At 41.8% G+C, this 23,503-nt stretch overlaps 1 protein-coding gene across 2 annotated transcripts in view; it reads right to left on the bottom strand.

Annotated features, from left to right (window-relative positions):
• Positions 1-11,565: 11,565 nt before the first annotated feature.
• The window catches only part of SLC16A14 (solute carrier family 16 member 14), a 78,231-nt gene continuing 66,293 nt past the window's right edge, over positions 11,566-23,503 (bottom strand). The window contains exons 5-6 of one of the 2 annotated variants that reach the window (XR_003943623.1): positions 14,929-15,126; positions 11,566-12,719 (exon numbers count right to left, since the gene is read on the bottom strand). Coding sequence is in view for 1 of the 2 variants with exons in the window: in XM_030216980.1 (XP_030072840.1) it covers positions 14,990-15,126 (137 nt within the window). In the remaining variant the exon portion in view is untranslated. Of the gene's footprint in view, positions 12,720-14,790; positions 15,127-23,503 lie in introns of those variants that run through there. The other variant, XM_030216980.1, reaches the window with a different exon arrangement.

Genomic DNA, 23,503 nt, shown 5'->3' on the forward strand with positions numbered 1-23,503 from the left:
ATGAGAGGAAGCCTGTAGGAATTGAATGGGATTCCTCTCATTTGCCACACTGAGAATCAGTAGTGTGACTTTGTAAAAGAGGCCCTTATTTAGGTAGGATTGCTGGGTTTTAGCTTTAAGAAAAAGTAGTGACAACTCAAAGTTGGTAAACTATTGTACATAAGAATAAATGATAACCACCAAATAGCATCTTTATTTTGCATTTTGTTCTCTAATTTTTCTATAGGAAAACATCTGTCTTCCTATATTAATTTTTAAGTGAATGCTTTTCAAGTATCAAGTATTTTGCCCGGTTAGGACTTCAGGATATATAAATTCCTAACATGTGAATCCTAAACACTGACATGGGCGTTATACATCTTTTTACTTTAGCAGTCATAAATTAATTTCTCAAAGCTTGACAGCCTGTGCCATTTATGTAATGTCTTGAAGTGATGTTCTTATTTCTCATATCTGGACTTTGTTGAAGATACGTGGAGCATGATGACAACCAGGGACAAAAATAAGGTATTCTTCAAATGTGTGCATCTTTAAACTATATATGAATTTATGTAATTGAGATATATGCCATCACCCTAATGGTTTATATAGCACTCAAAATTGCACATGCAAATTGAGGTGTGTACCCAAATTGTGCATACAATTTAATTGCTTGATGAGCCAAATAGCCCTGATAATTTGGTGCTAACAATTATTGGCAATAATTGGAATTTACATGTGCTGTTCTATAAAGATGTGCACATAAATATATCTGGGTGGATCTAAAAAAGGGGTGTAGCCATGGGAGGGGCATAGGCGGTTCAGGGGCATTTCTAGGATTTGAGTGCAGTGTTATAGAATTCGGGGGATTTACACCAGAGTTCTGTTGGTATAAATCCTCACACCCAAATTTGGGCGCAAATCGCGGCACTAAGCGCTATTCTATAAACAGTGCCCAACTTGGAGTGCTGTTTATAGAATAGCACTTAGTGTGCGTTTTTACAGAATTTAGTCCCATATATGTGGAATAAATATCTAACATGGTGAGGAAACATTTGTCCAATTTATTTTCTCAGTATATAATGCATTCAACTCAAAACAACAGCTTTATTTAGATAGCTACAGCTGAGGTCAAAATATCTTGGGCTGAATACACCAGGTTCCATTTACATAGCTGGTAGAGTAATTGTCATCAAGAACAGATGTAGTTCATTTTGTTTCTTCTTCAGTCCAATTTCTGAAAACTAGATTTCCTATAAATTTGTTAACACTGAAGACTGATGTTGGATCTTACAGTTCTCTGTTAGAAAGCCTCTCAAGACCTAAATCAAAATAGGACTGTTGAAATCATGATGGGCCTACTTCAGAGAATATCTATGTACAAAAGAGTAGGGAAAACTTGAAAAGCCATCTAAATCATTTGCCATTTGATTGCATGGAACCAGAATAAGTGTAAGTCAGTATTTACAGATATTTTAAAAAGATATATTTGTATAGCTTAAATGTAGTGCATAATTTGACCCTTTTCATTGCTACTTAAGGATAGCTGTTTTCTCAGTTTTATTCACAGTAATATTTCTTCTTGGAAGCATGCATTTTGATTGTTAAAGTGATAATCTGTTTTTGTAATTTCCCAATCAATATGCATAGAAGTCTGTGAACCAAGTTTACACTTCTTTATAAAAAGATAAGTACATTTTGTATATTAAATACTGTGCTTCACAACAGAAACACAATATCTATCTCAAGTGATAAAGTATTTATAGCTACATTTTATATTGGGGCATCATTTTCCAGGAAAAAAATTACAAAAATAAATTTTAATGTAGAAAAATAGCTTAACATTCAACACACAATTCTTTATGGACTGAACTTACAAAGTCTGTCCTCAGATATTAAAGCACTTAAGTACAACAAAAATAGTTTAATCTTTACAGCAATAATGCACCACAAAGAGAGACATCTTTGCTCACCTATTGAAATTGGAGTGCTACAAGTCTCCCTTATGTAAAATGATGCGGCAAACAGAATCTGGACTTTGTGCTTTCACTGTCATTTCTATGACTGCCTAATCTTTTGGCTTTTGTTAATGTTGCTTTCATTAGACTATCTTTCCCCTGTGTACATACACCAAGCCATGAATGACTTATGGGGGGCCACCACAAGTGTGACGGTTTCCATGACAGGCCCTAAGGAGTCTTTTCACTAAGCTGCATTAAGCATTAGTGTGTGCTTACTATGGGAAGCGCTCAGGCATTCTGCAGTAATTTCTTGATCTGTATATGCAAACCGCGCACTAAAAAATATTTTTATTTTATCGTGGAACAGGCGTGTCTGGGGAGTGGAGAGTGGGCATTTCTGCGACCATCGGTTAGCACAGCTACATTACGGTGTGCTAACTGATTAGCGCAGGATTAGCATGTGAGTCCGTACTGCCTACAAAATAGGTGTTGGTAACTACTCACACGCTAATATTTTTTAATGGCTGTGTGCGCATGGCTATTCATTAATAGGGAAAATCGGCCATTTTACTGCTGTGATAAAAATGGCCTCCGCATTTGGGAAAACCCCACATAAGGTGTACAAAGGCCACTTTATACTGCAGCTTAATAAAAGGGCCCCTAGGTGAGGTGAGGTTGCAGCGCCACCCCTGGTCATCCCAAGGCAACGGAAGGTTAAGGGCCCCTTTTACAAAGTGGCAGTAAGCCCAACACGGGCTTACCTCTCGCTAAAAAGAAAGTACCACTGGGCTACCACAGCAGCCCAATGGTAGTTCCCACCCTCAGCATGCGGTAAAGCCCCATGCTGTTCCAGTGCTATTTTTAGAGCGCTGTTTGGAACAGTGCGGGGCTTTTGATTATCTGCCCCTGAGAGCCTTCCTTCTGGCATGGTCCTACCTCTGCAGAAGCAGGAAGCTGAAGTCAGAGGAAAGACTCAGGGGGCCAGCACAGCAGCATGTATGAGTTGTTGCTTGTGAAGAATAAAGTATTTAAAAGGTACACGGGAGTGGGGTTGAGACGCCTCATCGCTTGCAGGGAGGTTGAGAGATGTTGGATTTAGGGTTGCCAACTTTTTGACAGAGAAAGACCTAACACCTGCCCCGCTTCATGCTCCTCCTTTGCCCTAACCATGCCCCACCCAAGTTTCTTGCTGTACCTATTGTCACAGCCTTCCCCCCACCCCTCTAGAAACAACTGTCCCAGTGTCTCTTTTCTGCATTTCTCTTTTCCTATCTTTGGAGGGTCTCCTGTTTTTCTCTCCATGTCCACCATCCATCTCCCCTCTGTGTCCCTTATCCGTCCTGTCCAGCATCTTTTCTCTATGCCTCTATTCCTATTCACTCTTCCCCCCCCCCCCCCCGAATCTGCCCTCTGTGTCCCTATCTTCCCCCATGTTCAGTAGTTGCCCTCTCAGAGTCCCTGTCCTCCCTTTTCCAGTACTGCCCTTCTATGTCCCTCTCCCTATACTACTTCCATGCCCAGCACCTCTTTTATGTGTCCCTGTCCTTCCCATCTCTCTCTTCCCTTCCTCCTACACAATCCACCCTTCCTCCTACACAATCCATCCTGGGTCCAGCATCTCTCTCTGCCCTGCCCCCCTCCTCATGGTCTGCTACATCTCTCCCTCCCTCCCTGGGTTCTGTATCTCTCCCCCTCTCCACCCCCCAAACTGGTCTTTCTCTCTCCATCCCCTCCTGTTCCCCAGCTCTAGCATCTCTCCTCCTCCCTCAGTCTGGTTTCTCTCTCCCCTTCCTGGGCAGATCCAACATTTCAGTCTCCCTCCCAGCCCCCACCTGACATATTCAGCATCTCTCCCCCCCCCCCCCTTGCCTTTCCCCAATGGATCCAGCATCGCTCCCTCTTCTTGATGAGTTAATCATTTCTTGAGTCCTTCCCACCTGATTTGACATTTTCTTCCTCTCCCCCCCCCACTTACCTAGCAGATCCAGCATCTCTCCTCCGTCTCTCCCCCCTGGATGAGTTCAGTAGCTCTTGAGTCCCTCTCCCTTTATCACCTGTTCTAGACAGCATGTCTCCTGCTGCCTCTGTCTTCTTCCCCCCCCCCCCCCCCCCCACGCAGGTTCTTCCACCATCTTTCCCTCTTCCCCTGCACCTCCCAGGTCCTGAAACGTCTTTCCTGACAAGCGACAGCTGTAGTGATTAAAGCAAGCGGCTTCTGCCTGCATTCGGGGCCTTCTCTCAGCCGCCTCCTATGATCAGCTTCTTGTTTCCGAGCAGGAGGGGATGCGGTTGAGAGAAGGCCCCAAATGCAGGCAGAAGCTTCTTGCTTAAATCACTGAGGGTGGGAATAGGGAGAGACATTGGATGGACCTGGGGAGGGGGAGGGCAGACAAAGACAATGGGAGAGATGTTGCACTGAGAGAGGAAGGGAGAGTGGGAGCTGCCAAAGTGCCTTGCTATTGCAGAGAAAAAAAATGGCTTTTCTATGTGGTTTTGAGGGTCTGCCAGCAGCTGGGCTGGCCATTGAAATACCATCCTGGCCAGCTGAAAACCGGCAAGTTGGCAACCCTAGCCAGGGAGGAATGGGGGTTGATAAGCACTGGATTGCCTGTGGGGCACAGGGTTCTTGCGCCTACCCACTTTGGGCTCAGGCCCACCCAAAACACTGAAACAAAACCAATGGGGCTACTACAGAACTCTATACAGAAACTGTTTGTTAGCAGAATACTGCACCTTAGTCACGTGCAAACCCAGACACCTCAACAAATATGAAACAAGGGACCACAGATCAGTAATAGAGATATAAAGGTAAAAAATGCAACTAGAAACCTTAAGAAATCAGACTCTATATGTACAGCAAAACTAGAAACTGAAATGCAAGATATCAGAGATGCATATTTCCCAAAGCTGACATGTGCCAATTAATAAATTCAGAATACTTTTTTCTGCTTTTGTGGTCTGAGCATTTTATTTATCCATTTACTTTGTCTTCTTTTTTTCCTTTTCTATGTTCTTTGCTGTTCTATGTTTTTTTGCTCCTTTCAGGGTCTCCTATCCATTTGACATTTCTTCTCTCTCCATGTCCACTATCCCTCTTCCTCCTGTGTCCCTATCCATCCTGTCCAGAATGTTTCCCTGTCCTCTTCCTCCCCCTATGTTCAGTAGCTTCCCTCTTAGTGTTCCTGTTCTCTCCTTCCCCATATTCAACATCTCCCCTCTGTGTCATTATCTTGCTTTGTCCATCTTCTCTCCTCAGTGGCTTTTTCCCTCCCCTCTATTTCCCTGTACCTATGTTACCTCCATGCTCTTCTCTGTGTCATTGTCCTTCCCTATGTCACTTTCTTTTCTCTTCTTCCCCCCCACCCCAACACACACACCCCAGGGCCAGGCATTTCCTCCATGTAAAAAGTAACTGCCCCCTTAGTTTCTCATACCATGAGAATGAAGTAGTCACACAAAAGTTTCTACAAGAAGAGATGAGAAATAAAGTTGTTGAAATATATCAGTTTGGAAAGGGTTACAAAACCATTTCTAAAGTTCTGGGACTCCACAGAGCCACAGTGAGAGCCATTTAAGGAAACTATGAGGCATATTTTCAAAGCACTTAGCCTTCCAAAGTTCCATAGAATCCTATGGAACTTGGAAGGCTAAGTGCTTTGAAAATATGCCTCTATGTCAGAAGAATAGGTGGCAGAAAGTGGGGTTCCCCACTTCCACCAATTGTTGTTCAATCTATTATGTTCTCATTAGGGAGAAGCCATAACTTCTGTAGGCTATAAAATCTTTAGTTGCGCTGATGACATAACTATATTATTACCAATAACCTACTCAGCTGAGGTTAGGCCTTGCAGATTAGGGATTTTATTAATATATTGGAATCTTCGATTCATAGCCACTATCTGAAGCTTAATAAGCAAAAAACTAAATTTTTGTTGTTGGGCCAAGATGAAGGTATTTGGAATTACAATGTTCTGAAACTGAGTATCAGAACTTCTCTTATGTGGTCGACATTAAAATTCAGTGTGATATATATGCAATAATAGAGGAAATCATGAAGGGGCAAAACCTTTTTCACATTAGTGGATATGTCAGCCTACAGTTTGTTTTTTTACACACACACACACACACGCTCTCTCTCTCTCCTCTCCCCACCCCACCCACCTAACTGCCATTGACTTATACTAATAATTCTGATCTTCTACAGTTTGGAAGCTGCCATTCAGAAGGATAGGCAATTGATTAGCAACCAGACTTCTTCCCTCACCTTTTCTTACTAGCTGAACCTGTTAGCAAATATATTTCTTTATTATGGGGCCCTTTTACTAAGCCACATAAGCGTCTACGTGTACCCAACATGCGCCAAAATGGAGTTACCGCCCTGCTACAGTGTGGCTCTTGCAGTAATTTCATTTTTGGCGAGTGTCCAATGCACACGTCTGAAAAATAATTTTTATTTTCGGACGTGCATATCAGATGTGTGCCAAGTGGCATTTGACTCTTGTAGGTCATTACCACCCAGTTACCGCGTGAGACTTTACCAATAGGTCAATGGCTGGCGGTAAGGTCTCAAACCCAAAATGGACATACAGCAATTTTCATTTTGCTGCACGTCCATTTTCAGCAAAACTTTTAAAAAGGCAATTTTTGCAGGTGCGCTGAAAAATGATCTGTGCGCACCCAAAACACATGCCTATACTACTGCAGGTCATTTTTCAGCGCATCTTAATAAAAGGACCCCTATGTTTTACATTTTATATTTATTGCAAAGTTTTGTAGTCTAACGATTAGTGCAGTGGACTGAGCTAAGCAAGCCAGAGTTCAAATTCTACTGTCCCTCCTTGTAACATAGTAACATAGTAGATGACGGCAGAAAAAGACCTGCACGGTCCATCTAGTCTGCCCAACAAGATAAACTCATATGTGCTACTTCTTGTGTATACCTTACCTTGATTTGCATCTGCCATTTTCAGGGCACAGACCACAGAAGTCTTGCCCAGAACTAGCCCCATTTTCAGGACACAGACCGTAGAAGTCTTGCCCAGAACTAGCCCCACTACCCAAACACCAGCCCCGCCTCCCAATCTCGGCTAAGTTTCTGAGGATCCATTCCTTCTGCACAGGATTACTTATATTTATCCCACGCATGCTTGAATTCTGCTACCGTTTTCATCTCCACCACCTCCCGTGGGAGGGCATTCGAGTATCTACCACTCTCTCTGTGAAAAAATACTTCCTGACATTTTTCTTGAGTCTGCCCCCCTTCACTCTCATATCATGCCCTCTCGTTCTACTGTCCTCCCATCTCCAGAAAAGGTTCGTATGCGGATTAATACCTTTCAGATATTTGAACGTCTGTATCATATCACCCCTGTTTCTCCTTTCCTCCAGGGTATACATGTTCAGGTCCGCAAGTCTCTCCTCATACGTCTTGTAACGCAAATCTGGACAAGTCATGTAGGTGGTAAGTCTATATATTAGTGCCCACATTTGGGCACCCCGATGCAGTGTGGTTTGTGCCAATTTTATAATGGTATCTGGGTGCCCAGATTCCATTATTAAAATGCTAATGCAAATTGGCACTGGTGCACCAAAATGTGCACCTACTTACAGCAGGTCAGTGGCTGGTGAACATGGGCACATGCATATGTGGCAAGCTATCCGTGCAGCTTATAATATTCCATAAGGTGTGTGTGTCAATGGGAGATACACCCATGTGCCGCCCTAGCGTTCGCCCACGTGTATCCCCCCCCCCCCCCCCCCCCCCCCCCCCACAGCTGTGCTCAATGCCACTTAGGTGCATCCTTATAAATTAGCATTTAGGGCAAGTGTGTACATAAGTAACAAATTGTCATTTATGTGTGCATGTGGTGCCTAAGAGCTGGTGCACAGCTATAAATTTGCCCTTATAACCTTCCATTGTCTCAGGTACAAACTCAGATTGTATACACTCTGGGAACAAGAAAATGCCTACTGTACCTGAATGGATAACTCACCTTGTGCTATTACTGAAAAACGCATGAGCCACCATCCAAAATTCCTTCCCGACCCAAATACAATAATCAAAGATTTAAAGAAACAAAGCTGTACCAGTGAATAGCCAGATCAGAAAAAAAAAGCATTTTATTTTTAATTTATTAATTGGAGTATGTCAGTTTGGCAAATGTGCATCTCTAGTGTTACCGTAGTTGCTCAGTATGAGAAGAAATGTATTTGTTTCCCCTTCTATGGTGTTGCACTGCATGCACAGTCTGGCTTCTTGGAATTTCTGGTTTAGTTTTTATCTGAATGTTTGTCAGATTACTCCAAAATTTGTGAAGGTCTGTCCATATTCTGTGTGTGTGACTGAGGTCCCATATCCCACTAGTGTTTAATTTCTATGTAGAAATCTAGAGCCGTCTGACCTGTTCTGTTTTCCAAGTAGGTGTACTAGGACTCTAGGGCTTGGTATATTTGCTGTGCTGCTTTTCCATAGGTATAGTTCTGACAGTACTGTTATGGTATGGTAGGTGTTGCTAAAAGCTCTGAGTGCACTTTTGGCAAGGTTTTGAAATACTTGTGCCTGGCAGTGAAAGGAAGTTGTGCTCTAGTTAATCATGTATAAGGCCCATTTTTGATTTACAGGATCATTCATGGGAGGATAAAGGTTGTGATGAGTGAGGATAAAAAGTGTGTTCAATGGAGGTTCTATGGGTCTGATTCCAGGTTCCTTCAAGTATCTAGCAATTACTCTGCCCTCTGCTCATAGGCACCATCTGTCACCCCAGTCTCCCTCTCCTGTCCCCCGTTTCCTTCTTGCACCTTCAACCTGATCCCAGCTGACAGCAGGAGAGTAGAATTACTGGCATGATGATCAGACACTGGTCCAACTTGCTCTTCCTGCTACCAGTGCCTCTTCTGCATCATTCAAAGTTCTTTGAACCAGAAGGTGCGCTGTAGAAATATACAGTACCATGCAGGTCAAACACCTGATCTAAGCTATGAGTCACATGGGCAGGCGTCACATGGGCAGAAAGAATAGCTAAAGACATGCTGAGCCCTCCATGCCTCCAGCTGCACACTCCTGCTATCAGCTGGGATTGGGTGGCTGCAGGAGGGAGGGGGACTAAATGCAAACATTGGTCCCTGACTCTGGCCCTCCATGCTACACCACTAGCCGTAGAAGCAATCTATATAAGAAGCACATAGCAAGCGTTCAAAGAAGAGCGACCAAAATGATAAAGGGGATGGAACTCCTCTCATATGAGGGAATGGCTAAAGAAGTTAGGGCCCTTCAGCTTGGAAAAGAGATGGCTGAGGGGGGATATGATTGAGGTCTACAAATCCTGAGAGGTGTAGTATGGGTAAAAGTGAATTGATTTTTTTTTTACTCTTTCAAAAGTACAAAGACCAGAGAACACACAGTGAATTTACATGGAAATACTTTTAAAACAAACAGAAGGAAATATTTTTTCACTCAAAGAAAGAATAGTTAAGCTCTGGAATGTTGCCAGAGGATGTGGTAACAGTGGTTAGCATATCTGGGTTTTAAAAAGAGTTGGACAAGTTCCTGGAGGAAAAGTCCACAGTTTGCAATTGAGATGGACATGGGGGAAGCCACTGTTTGCCCTTGGATTAGTAGCATGGAATCTTGCTACTATTTGGGTTTCTACCAGGTTGAAGCAGAATACTGGGCTAGATGGACCATTGGTCTGACCCGGAATGGCTATTCTTATGTTCTTATGATGGATGCTATAAATACCACCAACAGTTTAAGAATCATTGCTTCTATTAAATCAAAATTAAAATTTAAGGCAAACATTAGTGGAAGAATCAGGAAAGAACTACCATTGCGCTGATGGGCAGTCTGAAGGAGAGATCTATAAGGATGTCTCAGCTTTTGGTAACATTTATACCTTAATTATACCACAGATCTAGGCTTCATAGGCCCATTCATGAATTCATTAGCAGCCTGGGAACCAGATTGAAATTAATATCTTATGCCTTCTAATTTGAATTTGACAGCTATTAGCTTCAGGAATTTATTTTGAAATGCAGATGCAACAGAGCTCTCCAAACTACTCCAATAGTTATATACTGATTTCGCTGTACCCATGCATTGATAATCAATCAGCTAAACCCTGTACCAATCTCCAAATGAGGACACTTTGTCTAAAATTCCAACAGTTTTATTGCAACAGGAAAATGAATAACAGGCCACTTACTGGATGCTGCTGGCTGAGGAGGAGGGGGAAAGGAGGGCCAGATGCACAAAGTTTACCATTCTATCAATGTTTGTTTTAGACTGGTTCTAGCCATTCTAAAGTAAATGATTATGTAGCTAGTAATGTACAAATGGGGTTTCTGTGGCTCTAACATGTGCCGTTAGCAACCACAAAGAACCCCATGCAAATGTATTACAATGAGCTCATTAGTATTCCAGAGCTACCAAGGGGGTCAGCCTCCTGAGCGGGAGATTTAGGGCCTGCCCATAGCTCTGCCAGCCCACCCATAGCTCCGCCCAGAATCACCCACAGCTCTGCCAGAAACCGCCCACGGCTGCACCCCGGCACAGCCTCCTTTCCAGTGACAGCAGGAAATGCCTTGTAAAACATCAATTCCTGCTGTCCCTGGAAATGGAGCTGTTCAGTGGGAGATCCCAGCTCCCCAGCGGGAGTGCGGGAGATGACCCACAAATGCGGGAGTCTCCCACTGACTTAGCAGGTCTGAACTATTCAAATGAGCTCATTAGTATTCTAATGTGTATTCCAGGGGATGCACAGCTCCAGAGCAGCCATAATTTAATGAGCAAATTTTATGGCTGCTCTGGAGCTGTTGAAAAGGAGGAAAGCACAAGCAGGGAGCTGCAAAGACTGCCTGCTTGTGATTCCTATTTCTCACCTCCTGGCACCCCCCCCCCCCCCCAGCCGAGCCCTCACCCCTGGTGGTCCCATGAACCATGAGAAGCCCCCATGAATCTTTTTTTTTTAATTTCCTGGCAGTCCAGTGGACCCTGACCCCACCCCCCCCACTGCGCCCTCCCTCTTTTTTTTTTTTTTAATTTTCCCTGGTGGTCCAGTGAACTGAACCCCTTCTCCCCCCAGTCCCAGTCCTGATCCCCCTGCATCCCTCCCTGTACCTTTACAAGGTGAAGAAAGGAGCCAACAGCCCCTCCCTCCTGTCTCGGGCCTGCCTGGAACAAAATGGCAGCACCCAGGCCCTGCCCAGTGCATTCTGGGATGTTCTGGATGGGGCTAAGCACTATATAAAGAAAAAACTCCTTATATGGTGTTTAGGCCCACCCAGTGGCGTTCCTAGGGGGGCTGACACCCGGGGTGGATCGCCGATGCGACCCCCTCCCCCGGTGCACACCGCTGGGGGTTGAGGGTGCCGCGCGCCTGTCTGCTTCATTCATTTCCATGCTCCCTCTGCCCCGGAACAGGTTACTTCCTGTTCTGGGGCAGAGGGAGCACAGAATGAACATAGCAGACAGGTGCGCTGCACCCTCCCTACAGCGTGCACCTGGGGCAGACTGCCCCCACCGCCCCCCCCCCCCCCCCTTGGTACGCCACTGGGCCCACCCAGTGCATGCATTTGCAGCTCAGACTCGCAAACAGCGACCGATGCACAAGTGGAATCCATGCAGCTCATTTACATGTGATCCCATTTGTGCATCACTCGCAGTTTGTGAATCGCTAAATTTTACAGAGGCAGCCATATTTTACAGCTGCCTTTGTACATTGGGCCCTGAGTACTGGGTCAACTGCTACCACTGCTACAGTAGATTGCTGGAACGATGGTGGGGAGTTGGCAATGCAGGTGAAAAGAAGGTACTCTGCTGAGGGGAAGAGAGAACAGTTGAAGCTGCTTACAGGAGCCCAGGGTGCCTTCAGCCTTTCTTCTTTCATGAAAGCTTATGAATAGGAAGGGGATCAGATACCCAGCAAGTAGCAGGGCTAATAAGAGGACCAACTAGACAGTGACAGCAGGGATCGCATGCCCAGGGAGAACCAATGAGAACAGAATTACAACTTACAGGAAATATACCAAACTGGTAGTTCACAGTTCAACTGGATTAGAATATAAATAACCTTATCTGCACATGTAAAATGGGGGCAGAACACTAGTTGCCTGGTATCTGTAGAAACTACTGTTTTAACTCTATGAATAATTAAACATGATAACATGCAAAGTCCATTTTTGCAGAGTTGGATCTTTATTGTCCACAGAACTTCTTCATTTTTCAGACTCTCTGATGTCCAGGTGATTTCTTCTTTATCATGTTACAAGAGCTGAGAGACAGATAACATAAATAATCTCTGAACCTTTGGGGGTGGACAACACTCCACAAAGTTCATGTCTCTTCACAAGCCATTCGGACTAATTTTGAAAGCACCTTAGACTTACAAAGTTATATAGTAACCTATGGTACTTTGTAAGTCTAAGTGCTTTGAAAATATGCCTCCACATACCATAGGTTACTAAGCTACTTTGCATAGTTCTTTGAAAATGAGCCCCATTGTCTCTTGTAGATGGCTCTAGTGTTGAAGTTCCTAGGTGGTGCCAAGTTGTCACTGAAGGTCCACAATTCAGCAGCTCGGAAAGCACTTTCTGTGAGGTGTCGATGAGGTGTTGATTGCTTCACATATGTTTCCTGTTGTATGCATCATAAGATGGTGCTATCTGGTTGAGAAAACTCATTGGACTTTGTGCAATGGTGCCAGTGATATCAATATCTGGTTTTCTATCACCTGCTTAATGCAATATGGATGGGGTGCGCTATGGTTTTTCTGAGTGTTGTCTCTAAAAATTATAACAGGAAAAATATAAAAATTTAAAGAAAATGTAACCCAGTTATTTTAATAAATAATAAAATCACTAGGAACCCTAAATCTAAAAAACTTTTTTAATGACTAATCAATCAAAACGTATGCATCAAAAATAAAGAAGGGAAAAAAATGAATGCTCAAAAAATATATCGGTCACCTATATAACTGGAGAAGGTGACTGAAAAAAATTCATCAGTGCCCTGGAAAAACCTTCTAACAAATCTATGTGATGATTACAAATAAAATGTAAATTATTTAACAGTAAATATAAAGAACAAAACACTTATCTGAAAACAACTTCTACAAATATTTTGGAGTTTATTGGAAAACATCCAATATTGACTATCCATTCCTTTATCTCCAATCAGTTCCTGTGGAGTCTCAGACTGGCCTCTGCTAGCACTGTTTGCACTCTTTTAATAAGTCAATGGTCTCTGCTGCAATGTGTATGGACTTCAGTTCATCATCCACATAAAAGTCTGTTTCTACTAAATGTTCAGCATCTGTGCCTTTCTCTTTTTCTCCTTCTTGATTTGTCCTTCTGAGCCCATAGGCAGCCACTGCACATAATGGTCTATTACCAAAGATGTGGACTCACATTCTGTATTCCACAATTTTTTACAGTAGAATATCTGCTGGACAGAGGATGAGAGGGAGATGGGAAAAGCTGGTAGGCAGATGAGAGATTAAAAGGAGGAAACTGAGAAGAGGGTGAGAGGGAGTGTTAGGTTAAAATGAAATGGGTGGATATAAACACAGAAAAGAGAAAAGTGGAACAAACATAAAAAGAAAGATCAGTGGTAGACAGATGTACAGAAAGAAAAGAAGACAAGAGGAGACAGAACAAAATGGAAAGGCAAACTTGGAAAGTAATTTAGAAGACCGACATAAGGAAAGTGGAAAAGAGATTGGGATCAGCCCAATTAGAAATATAATGCCTAGACAACAAAGGTAGAAAAGAAAAATATTATTTAATACCTTTTAAGGATTAGAATGTGTCTGCTTTGGGAAATGTACACCGTTTCTAGTGTTGTATTTTGTAGAGTACAGGAGAAAATGCATTTTAGTTTCACCTGTACCAATAGTGCCCTGCTTATAGAGTTTGGTTTTCTTGGGCAGAAGGGAGGTGGGTCTCCATTTCAGTTTTTGTCTGCAAGTTTTTTGTGGTCCCCTATTTTGTATCAGGTGAGGGTCTCATGTTCTGCATGTGCAACTCAGGTTAAGGATTCTGCTAGCATGTACTCTTTGTGTAGGAATATGTAGCAATCCAGCTTGTCCTAGTTTTTCAGCAGTAGGTATACTGGTGCTCTAGGGCCCAGTGTAATATTTATTGTCTTTTCATAGTTGAGTTAGAACTATTATGGTTTGGTAAGCTTGCTATATAGGTTTTGAATGTCATTTTGCAGGGTTTTGTGTTATTTTGCAAAGTGTCTGGCCTTATTGACCAATAGGCCCTTGGCACTCAAAATAAAAATGCTTAAGATTAGTGAAGTCCACATCCTATAGAGTCACCACATAAGCAAAAATCCATCTGATTTAATCAAAGTGTCTGGCAGTGGAAGGAGCATGTGCTGTTCCTGAGGTGTTAATCACAATTTGAATATATTTGCATAATGTGTTGTAAGAGGGATAGCTCCATTGTTGGGGAATATGGAGTTTATAATATTGAGATTTTGTCCGATCCTGTTGAGCCTTCACTTCATACAAAAGAATTTGGTGAACGATGCTATCATTTACAATGGTGGTTTTAGCTGGTATCTGAAACTAGCTAGAGGGGAAGGGTTTCTTTATGCATAGAAGGCCTGGTGTCTTATATTGATAATTTAAAAAAAGGAGGTTTGGAAGGAAGGGGTGTGTGATGTGGTGGTGAGATGTGCAGAAATGTCACTTTGGCTTGCCACCCCACATATTTATGTCTAGAGATGCCACTGGTGCAAAGTCTTCAGAAGAGTACCCATGAACGTTGCCTTAATGCAAACAGATTAAAAACTGCCCCCCCCCCCCCCACTAAGGGCATAGTCATCGAATACTACAAGATCAAAATACAAACTTTAAAATGTTTTTACTTTAAACCAGTAATTTCTCTGGTGGTTGCCATTTGCTGTTACAGTATAAAAAAAAAATTGGAGAAGACTATGATAATATTATATTCCCATCCAGCATTCCATTGTAGCATTTATCACCTTTCATTTTTATAGTCAACAGTACTTCAAAAGTTTATAATGTCTATTAAGCTTGTCCATTTTAAGTAGTGTCCTTCTCAGACTGTGGTTTTGTTTTAAGACAAGGCTTAAGCAGCAAGAACATTATCCCAACCATATATAGCAAACCACATACGTAGAAGGAAACATCATACTTTTCTGTGACATCATAGATCCAACCTGTAAAAAGATTTAAAAAAAAGGTTTTAAATCTGTACTTGGTTATAGGTTAAACAAATAATATACAAAGTATTAACTCCACATTCTGCAGCCCCAGAATTGTACTCAACACCTCTGAAATCCAAAGGATATGTACTAGTGTAGTACCAAGAATGCAAATGCTAATTTGCTATATGGAGAGCACAACAATGAGTATTCTATGACCCGCAGGACTCCAAGTTCATTTTCAAAGGGAAATTCTTTTTTCAACGAGGGGTCCTTTTGCTAAGCTGCGGTAAAAGGCAGCCTGCGCTAGCGTCAGTACTTGTTTTTGTCATGCGCTGAGGCCCCCTTTTATTGCAGCGGATAAAAGGCTGTCTTTTTTTCTCAAAAAGAAATGGCCATGTGGTAAGTGAACCACTTGCCGCACGGCCATTTTGGGGGGGAGCACTTACCGCCACCCGCTGAGGTGGCAGTAAGGGCCCCTGCACTAACCTGGCGGTAACTGCTGCCCGATTACCACCGGGTAAGCGCCAGTGCTACAAAAATAGAAAATATTTTTGTAGTACTGAAAATGGTGCATGCTGGGGGTGGGAACTACCACTGGGCTCCTGCGGTAGTTCCAGAAATAGCGCGCAAGCCAGTTGCAACGCCAGCTCTTTAGTAAAAGTGCCCCTGAGTTTCCTTTTGAAAATCTCACTAGTGTGCTTAATGCAGATACAAAGTACAGAGCCCATCGTTTCATATGCAACCCCAACTTTAGTTAGAGAGGAGGCCCTGGGAAGACTAAAAGAGGGCTAGAGGGAAGGAAGCGCCTGAACATTTTGCAAGAGGGGGCTCTGACAGCTGTTGGAGCTGCTGACTGACATCCTTTCAGGCACAAGCAGGGGCCCAGTAAGGCAGCAACGTGATTGAGCCCCAATGCTGTCATGGCTAGCAGCTGTGGGCAGTCATCCTTACTCATAAAAAACAGATATGAACTTGAAAGCAAATTACATGCTAATCAAGAAATGTATTAAGTTGTCCAATAAAAAAGGTATCATCTTATTTTCTTTTCCATGTTTTATTTTGTTTGATTTCTATTGATAACATGGGTTGTATAATCTTTCTCACAATATGCTAAATAAGACTAAGAAAAATGTCTTCCCTTTTTCATAGTTCAGTAGGTGTCCTTTATAGTTTAAGTGCAGAAGCTTTTGCCTTTGCTAAAATCAGTGAGTAAATGAAATAATATGAATAACATATAGTAGCATGGTAGGGTGGGCCAGGCTGTTTCCTTGATGACTGTGCATTAGTAGTTGTTAGGTAAGTTAAGGCAGCGGTCCAGTTTCAGAGTTCAGACATTATGCCACAAGAAAATGTTTAGTTTAACTCAGTTTTACAGCATGTAATTTGCTTTCAAGTTCATATCTGGTTTTTATGAGTAAGTGCTGAAAATGGTGCATGCTGGGGGTGGGAACTACCGCTGGGCTCCTGCGGTAGTTCCAGAAATAGCGCGCAAGCCAGTTGCAACACCAACCCTTTAGTAAAAGTGCCCCTGAGTTTCCTTTTGAAAATCTCACTAGTGTGCTTAATGCAGATACAAAGTACAGAGCCCATCGTTTCATATGCAACCCCAACTTTAGTTAGAGAGGAGGACTAACACGGCTACCACACCTCTCTACAACCCATGTTGAAACAGCCCCCATTACCTGAAGAACCATCCCTACCCTTATAAAAAGTTTCCAAAGATGGCACATCAGTAACTGATTCCTCTCCCTCCACCACCACTTTGATTCAGGGCAGAAAGTGCTCCCTATTCATGGTGGGCAGGGGAGGGAAGTTATCAATGTGGGCTAACATTAAAATGGATTATTTTCTTAAAGATGTGCAATTTTGTGGTGCAAAAATTTACATTTTTCTTGATGTATCCTAAGAAACACAACTCAGACATAAGGCTTTTCTAGCACTGAAACCAAGAGTTTTGGCTTTGGGTGCTACTTTCTTTTTTAAATTCCCATGTAAGCCTATTATATCTTTTCAGGGCAAGCAATTTGTTTTTGGGATTCACTGCAACTGGAGCAATATTTGAAAGGCTGAGAAGTAACCATTGTATTGAGCTGAAGTACATAAGTTAGTATTAGGACGAATAATGTTTAGGTTTTTTGTGATACCCTAATGATTTCTTTCTTTCTTTCTTTCTTTCTTTGTATTAAGAAAATAGGTTTTAGTCACATCCTATGATGTGGGCTTGTTGGTTTACTTTATTTTGGTTTCTTCTTTTTGTTGTTAATGTGATACTTCAATTTTCTTGTACTTTTTATAAATTGTACACACTAAAATTTATAAATTAAAAAAAAAGTTTACTTTACCACAAGTCATGCTACTTCAGCTCAGGGGCTTAATGTATAAAATGGGACCCTGTGCTAAAATAGCATGACTTGTGGTAAAATAACCCATTTTAATGGTAGCCCACGCTGAGAACTTCCTCCCTCAGTCACCAAAACCTCTTCAAGCAGCAGTCAGTACTCCAAATATTAGCGAGATCAAGCCCTACATAGTATTTCAAATGTCACAGCTACTGTCATATTCAGGGCCTTTCAGAGGGTCAGAGGAGCCCAGGCCTCTGCAAATTAGTCCTGGAACTCATTAAAAAAATATTGAGTAAACATTTTTCCAAGCATATGTGCCTTTTCTTTGTGAGGCCTGGACCAAATGGCCCTCCTGCCCCCACTCCCCACCCAACAGATCCTGATCATGTTATAAAATTTATATTTCAAGATTATAGCTATAGCTTCCAAGTTCTATTTTAATTCATACAAAGTCATTTTTAATTGACTCTTATGCCTTTTCTGTGCAGTATATAGTTACAGCCATATTAATAATTGTTTTCTGAAATTATGAAATGACCTGCATACAATACAGATGGCAAAAACTTAGGGGTCCTTTTACAAAAGGGTTGGCATGCGGCAACATGCTTGCCGAGTGCCAATCCGGAAATATCCATTGGAAGTTTCCACCCCCAACGTGCGCCATTTCCAGTGCTACAAAAATATTTCTACTTTTTGTAGCGCTGGTGCTTACCTGATGGTAATCTGGCAGCGGTTACTGCTGGGTTAGCACAGGAGCCCTTACTGCCACCTCAATGGGTGGCAGTAAGTGCTCCCCTCCAAAACAGCCACACGGCATTTCTTTTCCAGCAAAAAAGACAGTCTTTTACCCGCTGTGGTTAAAGAGGGCCTCGGTGTATGTCAAAAACACACGCTGACGCTAGCGCAGGCTCCCTTTTACCACATCTTAGTAAAAGGACCCCTTAGAGATCACATTGTATTTGGCAACGTGAAGCAACCGATACATCATCCTCTCTTGCCACTCACTGAATACTTAACCATGTACTACATTCATAGTACTGAGGGAATTTCAGAGCAGATCATGGCCAGATATTAAACGAAATCTGTATTCATTCTGTTCTGTACCAAATTAAAAGGAGGAAATGTCAAGCAATAGTACTTGCATCGGTTGCAAACACTTCTGTGACACCTGTGTTTTGAAATCATGCTCACAGTTCCTCACCATCACTGAGAATAGATATAGTTGGAAGAGAATTTTAAAAAATATATATCATTGCACGCATTAGTATCTCATTGTTTTATGCTGCCTGCACTCGACAAAGCATGTGGTTATTTTGTACCAGTGAACTTTGCAGCATACTTTTACTTTGAAACCTGCCATGCGTACAAGATAGGCAGGTAGTTTTTCATGGCAGTTTTCAAAATAATCCAGCTGCCTAGGGCTGCAGTTAGGCGGGTCTATCTGTCCCTTTGCCCTTTGAAAATTGTCTGCTGTAGAGTGGCTAAATATTTGCAAGATGGCTGTACGTAGAAACTCATAGAAATGTGCATCTTGGGAAGTGTAGCGAGCTCATAAATATGCAGGTATACACGAGGCCCCATTTAGTATAGCAGTTCAATGTGGGGAAGTAGGACGACCAGGTCAGGATGTTCACATTTCCCTAGTATTTTGCAAAAGACTCTGCCGAATTCCGAGCCTTTTATAAAATACAAATAAGGACATCAAAAAATACTCATGTATCTGCCAACACGTAGAGTGGAAGCAGTGATTTTGCAAAACCCTATACGGAAAACAAGAGTGGCATCATGGTGCGGCACTTATATATGAAAGTTGTAATTTGTCAGCTTCCATGTGTAGGTGTTGGCACTTATATATCCCCAATTTCACAAAACTGTACTTATATGTGGTGGCAATTAGCTAACGTGGAGGGGCATTTTCGAAAGAAACATCTAAGTCAGAATTTGGACGTTTTACAAAGACATCCAAATTCCGAACCGGGAAGAAGGACATTTTCGAAAAAGAAGGACATCCATCTTTTGTGTTCGCAAATACCATGGATGTCCTGTGATTTGGACGTCTTTGATTCTTGGCCATTTTTGAAAAAAAAAAAACGTTCAAATGTAAAACGTCCAAAGTCAAGCCATTGGGACGTAGGAGGAGCCAGCATTTTTAGTAGACTGGTCCCCCTAACATCCCAGGACAGCAATTTGGCACCCTCGGGGGAACTGCAGTGGACTTCATAAAATGCTCCCAGGTACACATCTCACCATTGCTCCCTTACTTTGTGTTCTGAGCCCCCCAAAACCTACTATCCCCAATTGTACACCACTACCATAGCTCTTACGGGTGAAGGGGGCACCTATATGTGGGTATAGTGGGCTTCTGGTGAGTTTTGGAGTTTCCTCCACAATTGTAACAGGTAGTGGGGGTATGGGCCTGGGGCAACCTGTCTGAAGTGCACTGCACCTACTACTAAACTACTCCAGGGACCTGTATACTGCTGTCATGGACCTCAGTATGACTCTGAGGCTGACATAGAGGCTGGCAACTAATGTTCTTCAACACACCTTTTGGGGGTGGGAGGGGGTTAGTGACCACTGGGGGAGTAAGGGGAGGTCATCCCTGTTTCCCTCCAGTGGTCATTTGGGGCACCTTTTTGTGCCTTATTCATAAGAAAAACAGGTCTAGCTCAAAACATCAAAGTTTTAGTGCTGGACGTTTTTGCTTTATTCCATTATGGCTGAAAAACGTCCAAGTCTTAGGAACACCCAAGTCCCGCCTTGAACACGCCCCCTTGAGATTTGGACATCCTTCTGATGGACTTTGGAGAAAGACGTCCAAAATGAGGTTTTGGTTATACCGATTTGGACGACTCTGTAAGATGGACATCTAAACACCGATTTATGTCACTTTTTGGACGTCCATCTCTTTTCAAAATGAGCCCAAAAGCCACCAAAATAGGTTTTTGGGTTTTTTTTTACGTTTGAGGCAGAAACAAAAAAGGGGGAATTAAGGGTAATTAAACCCTGTTGTTTACAACCCTAGTCAAAATGAGTACAAAAACCTATATGTGCCTCAGAGTTGGTATAGAAGCCACCAGAGAAACTTATTTAAATATACATGTATAAATAAACATATAAATTTTTGGCCCACCTAAACCATTGAAATCTCTGCATCCTAGACCTCTAACCATATAAATAGTGGCTTTCTGAAATACACATTTGTGGGTATAATCAAGCAATGATGTTGAAATTTTGGCACCAGAATGATGCATGCTAAATGTAAATTCTATAATATTATAGAATACTAGCACAAGTTTACATTTTCACGCATAACTCTAAGTGCGAGCATTTACTCCAGCTCAAAGGCTGATCTAAATGTTCATGCCTAGGCACTGGTAATCAAGAAGGAATGAGAAATAGACCAGGTAACCAGAGACAAACGAAGAGTCTTCAGTCGACTGTAGATACTTTATTGGTGAAGACTCGACATAGTACCGTGCTTAAGCTAGTAGCCTGCATCAGGAGTCTTTAGGGTAAAATATGTTTTAGAACCCACATATTTTCTAATCAAAGGTCTTTTTTTTAAATTCTTTATTTATCATTTTAACATTCATAATATATACTTATGAGTGATAATACACAAAATTGAAATTAACTTTTCAAATTCACAATAGAAAATACTATCCACAATAATATCCAAAACTAACGACCACAAATTTAGGCAATTGATCCAAGACTTAAAGAAAATTTCAATACTTAAACATTAAGCATTAACACAAGAAGAAAAAATAAATCAAAAAGAACAGCTCAATTCCCGTGCGACTAACTCTAATCTGCTATACAGTGTTGTGTGTGACTAAACTTGTACATCAACCACTTCTTTACTTAATAAAAAATCTTCTAATTGTTTCGGGTCAAAACATTGAAATTGCTTGGACTGATATTTTATTCTACACACACATGGAAATTTTAAAAGAAAATCAGCACCTATAGCGCAAAGGTCTTTTTAAAGACCACATTGTTCCATCCACTTGGGTCTACATTTATTGACCATTAGATGTTATTCATGTATTTTATCCTAAAGACTCCTGATGCAGGCTACTAGCCGAAACACGGCACTGTGTCGCGTTTTCACCAATAAAGTATCTACAATCGACTGAAGTCTCTTCGTTTGTCTCTGGTTAGCCTGGTCTATTTCTCATTCCTTCTTGATTACCATTGCTTTGTCGTGGGATCTCAGAGTTCCTCTGCCTCAGCGGACTCTCAACCAACATACCTAGGTACTGGCAGTTATGTAGGTAAATGACCCTGACCTGCCCATGCCCCTCCCAGATCCACACCCCCTTTGGAGTTGTGCGCCAAGGAAATTAGGTGCTCAGTTTATAGAATACGAACATAAGTCAGTTATGTAAGTACACATTATTTCCAATTAGTGCTTCTTAAGGCCAATTATTGATACCACCAATTAAGTACCAATTTAGAGCAAATTAAGTGGTTTTTTTATACAAAGGTGCACTAGCATTTTTAATGTGGGCTAACAATTAGCATACGCTAAACATATAGACAGCCATAATATTCCTGTAGGTGTGTACACGGTTAGCATGTGCTAAAAATGCTAGTGCACCTTTGTAAAAGGGGCCCTAAGTTACGTGCATAACTGACCCTATTCTATAACCACACACCTAATTGTGCACCTACCTTTGGGCACCATTTCTAGAATTTGGGGGTTGACATGTAGCCAATCTACACATGTAAAAGCCACTGTTTAAGGTAGGCAAAAAACGAGGAGAACAAGCACCTCACAGGTAGCAAGCAGCAAAGAATAGAATGAGGTCCAAAGAACGTGAAGTCCAAGAATAAAACAGTCACTTCCATTTAATTATGATAAAATGCCATCTACTGGAATATAACAATGTGCTTGGAGAAGCACGACTCAACAAGGACATTTTACTCAAAACTGGTTTTGCACAAGCTGAGGTTTCCTTGATACTGAGCACCTTAGATCCCTTTGGCATTAAGAACTCATTTGTTAGATGTCCCAACATTGGATTTATAGCATTCTAGCATATTGTACTCCTGATGCAGGAATTTCAGCCAAAACATGGCTGTGTCGAGTCATGCGTCTCCAAGTGCATTGTTATATTCCAGTAGATGGCATTTTATCATAAATAAATGGAAGCAAATAATTTATTCTTCGACTCCACATTCTTTGGTCCAACTCTTAATACTACTGTTTATACACGTCGATGCTTTTAAAATAGTCTCTTAAATGTTCAGATATGGTCATGTATTTTCCATTAGGGACACAGATCCTTTTAATCGTGTAGCTTGAGCACCAATCTTGTATTAAGGACCTGACATGGGCTGTGTTTTAGCGCACAGTGCCTGCGTCAGGGGTCTATAATGAGCATAGACAATAATACAAATCAGACATATCAGTGATAAAAAAGAAGAAATAAATGGAACCCTTGAAAAATACACATTAATAATGTGAACATGCTATTAATTATATAGTTGAAGTGAACATGAATATGAAGAATAGGGGGTGTAGAGAAATCACTAATGTGATTGTACCAAACTCACCAATAGGTTATTCTTAAAGCAATACTGGTTAAAAGACCTGATGCACACGATGGAGATGCCTCCTTTATAAACAACAAGTGGAATAATAAAATTAAAATTAAAAAATTAAATTGTAAAAATATAGATTAAATCCGCTGCCATCGCGAAATGAAAATAGTCTAGAGCCATCTAAAGTTTTTAAATCAAAGTGCCCAACAGATATATTACTTAGAAACATAAATGCTTATAACTTAATTATCACATCCAACTTTAATATAGTGAACTGTGTGATACCATTTCACTCTTGTGGAAGCCACAGTTCATAAAAATTGTCCCCTAGCTCTGCTGGCGATTATTGAAAATGCTAAAATCTCATACTACATAAGTACATAAGTAATGCCACACTGGGAAAAGACCAAGGGCCCATCGAGCCCAGCATCCTGTCCACGACAGCGGTCAATCCAGGCCAAGGGCACCTGGCAAGCTTCCTAAACATACAAATA

Source organism: Microcaecilia unicolor, chromosome 10 (genome assembly GCF_901765095.1).
Source record: "Microcaecilia unicolor chromosome 10, aMicUni1.1, whole genome shotgun sequence".
Taxonomy (NCBI): domain Eukaryota; kingdom Metazoa; phylum Chordata; class Amphibia; order Gymnophiona; family Siphonopidae; genus Microcaecilia; species Microcaecilia unicolor.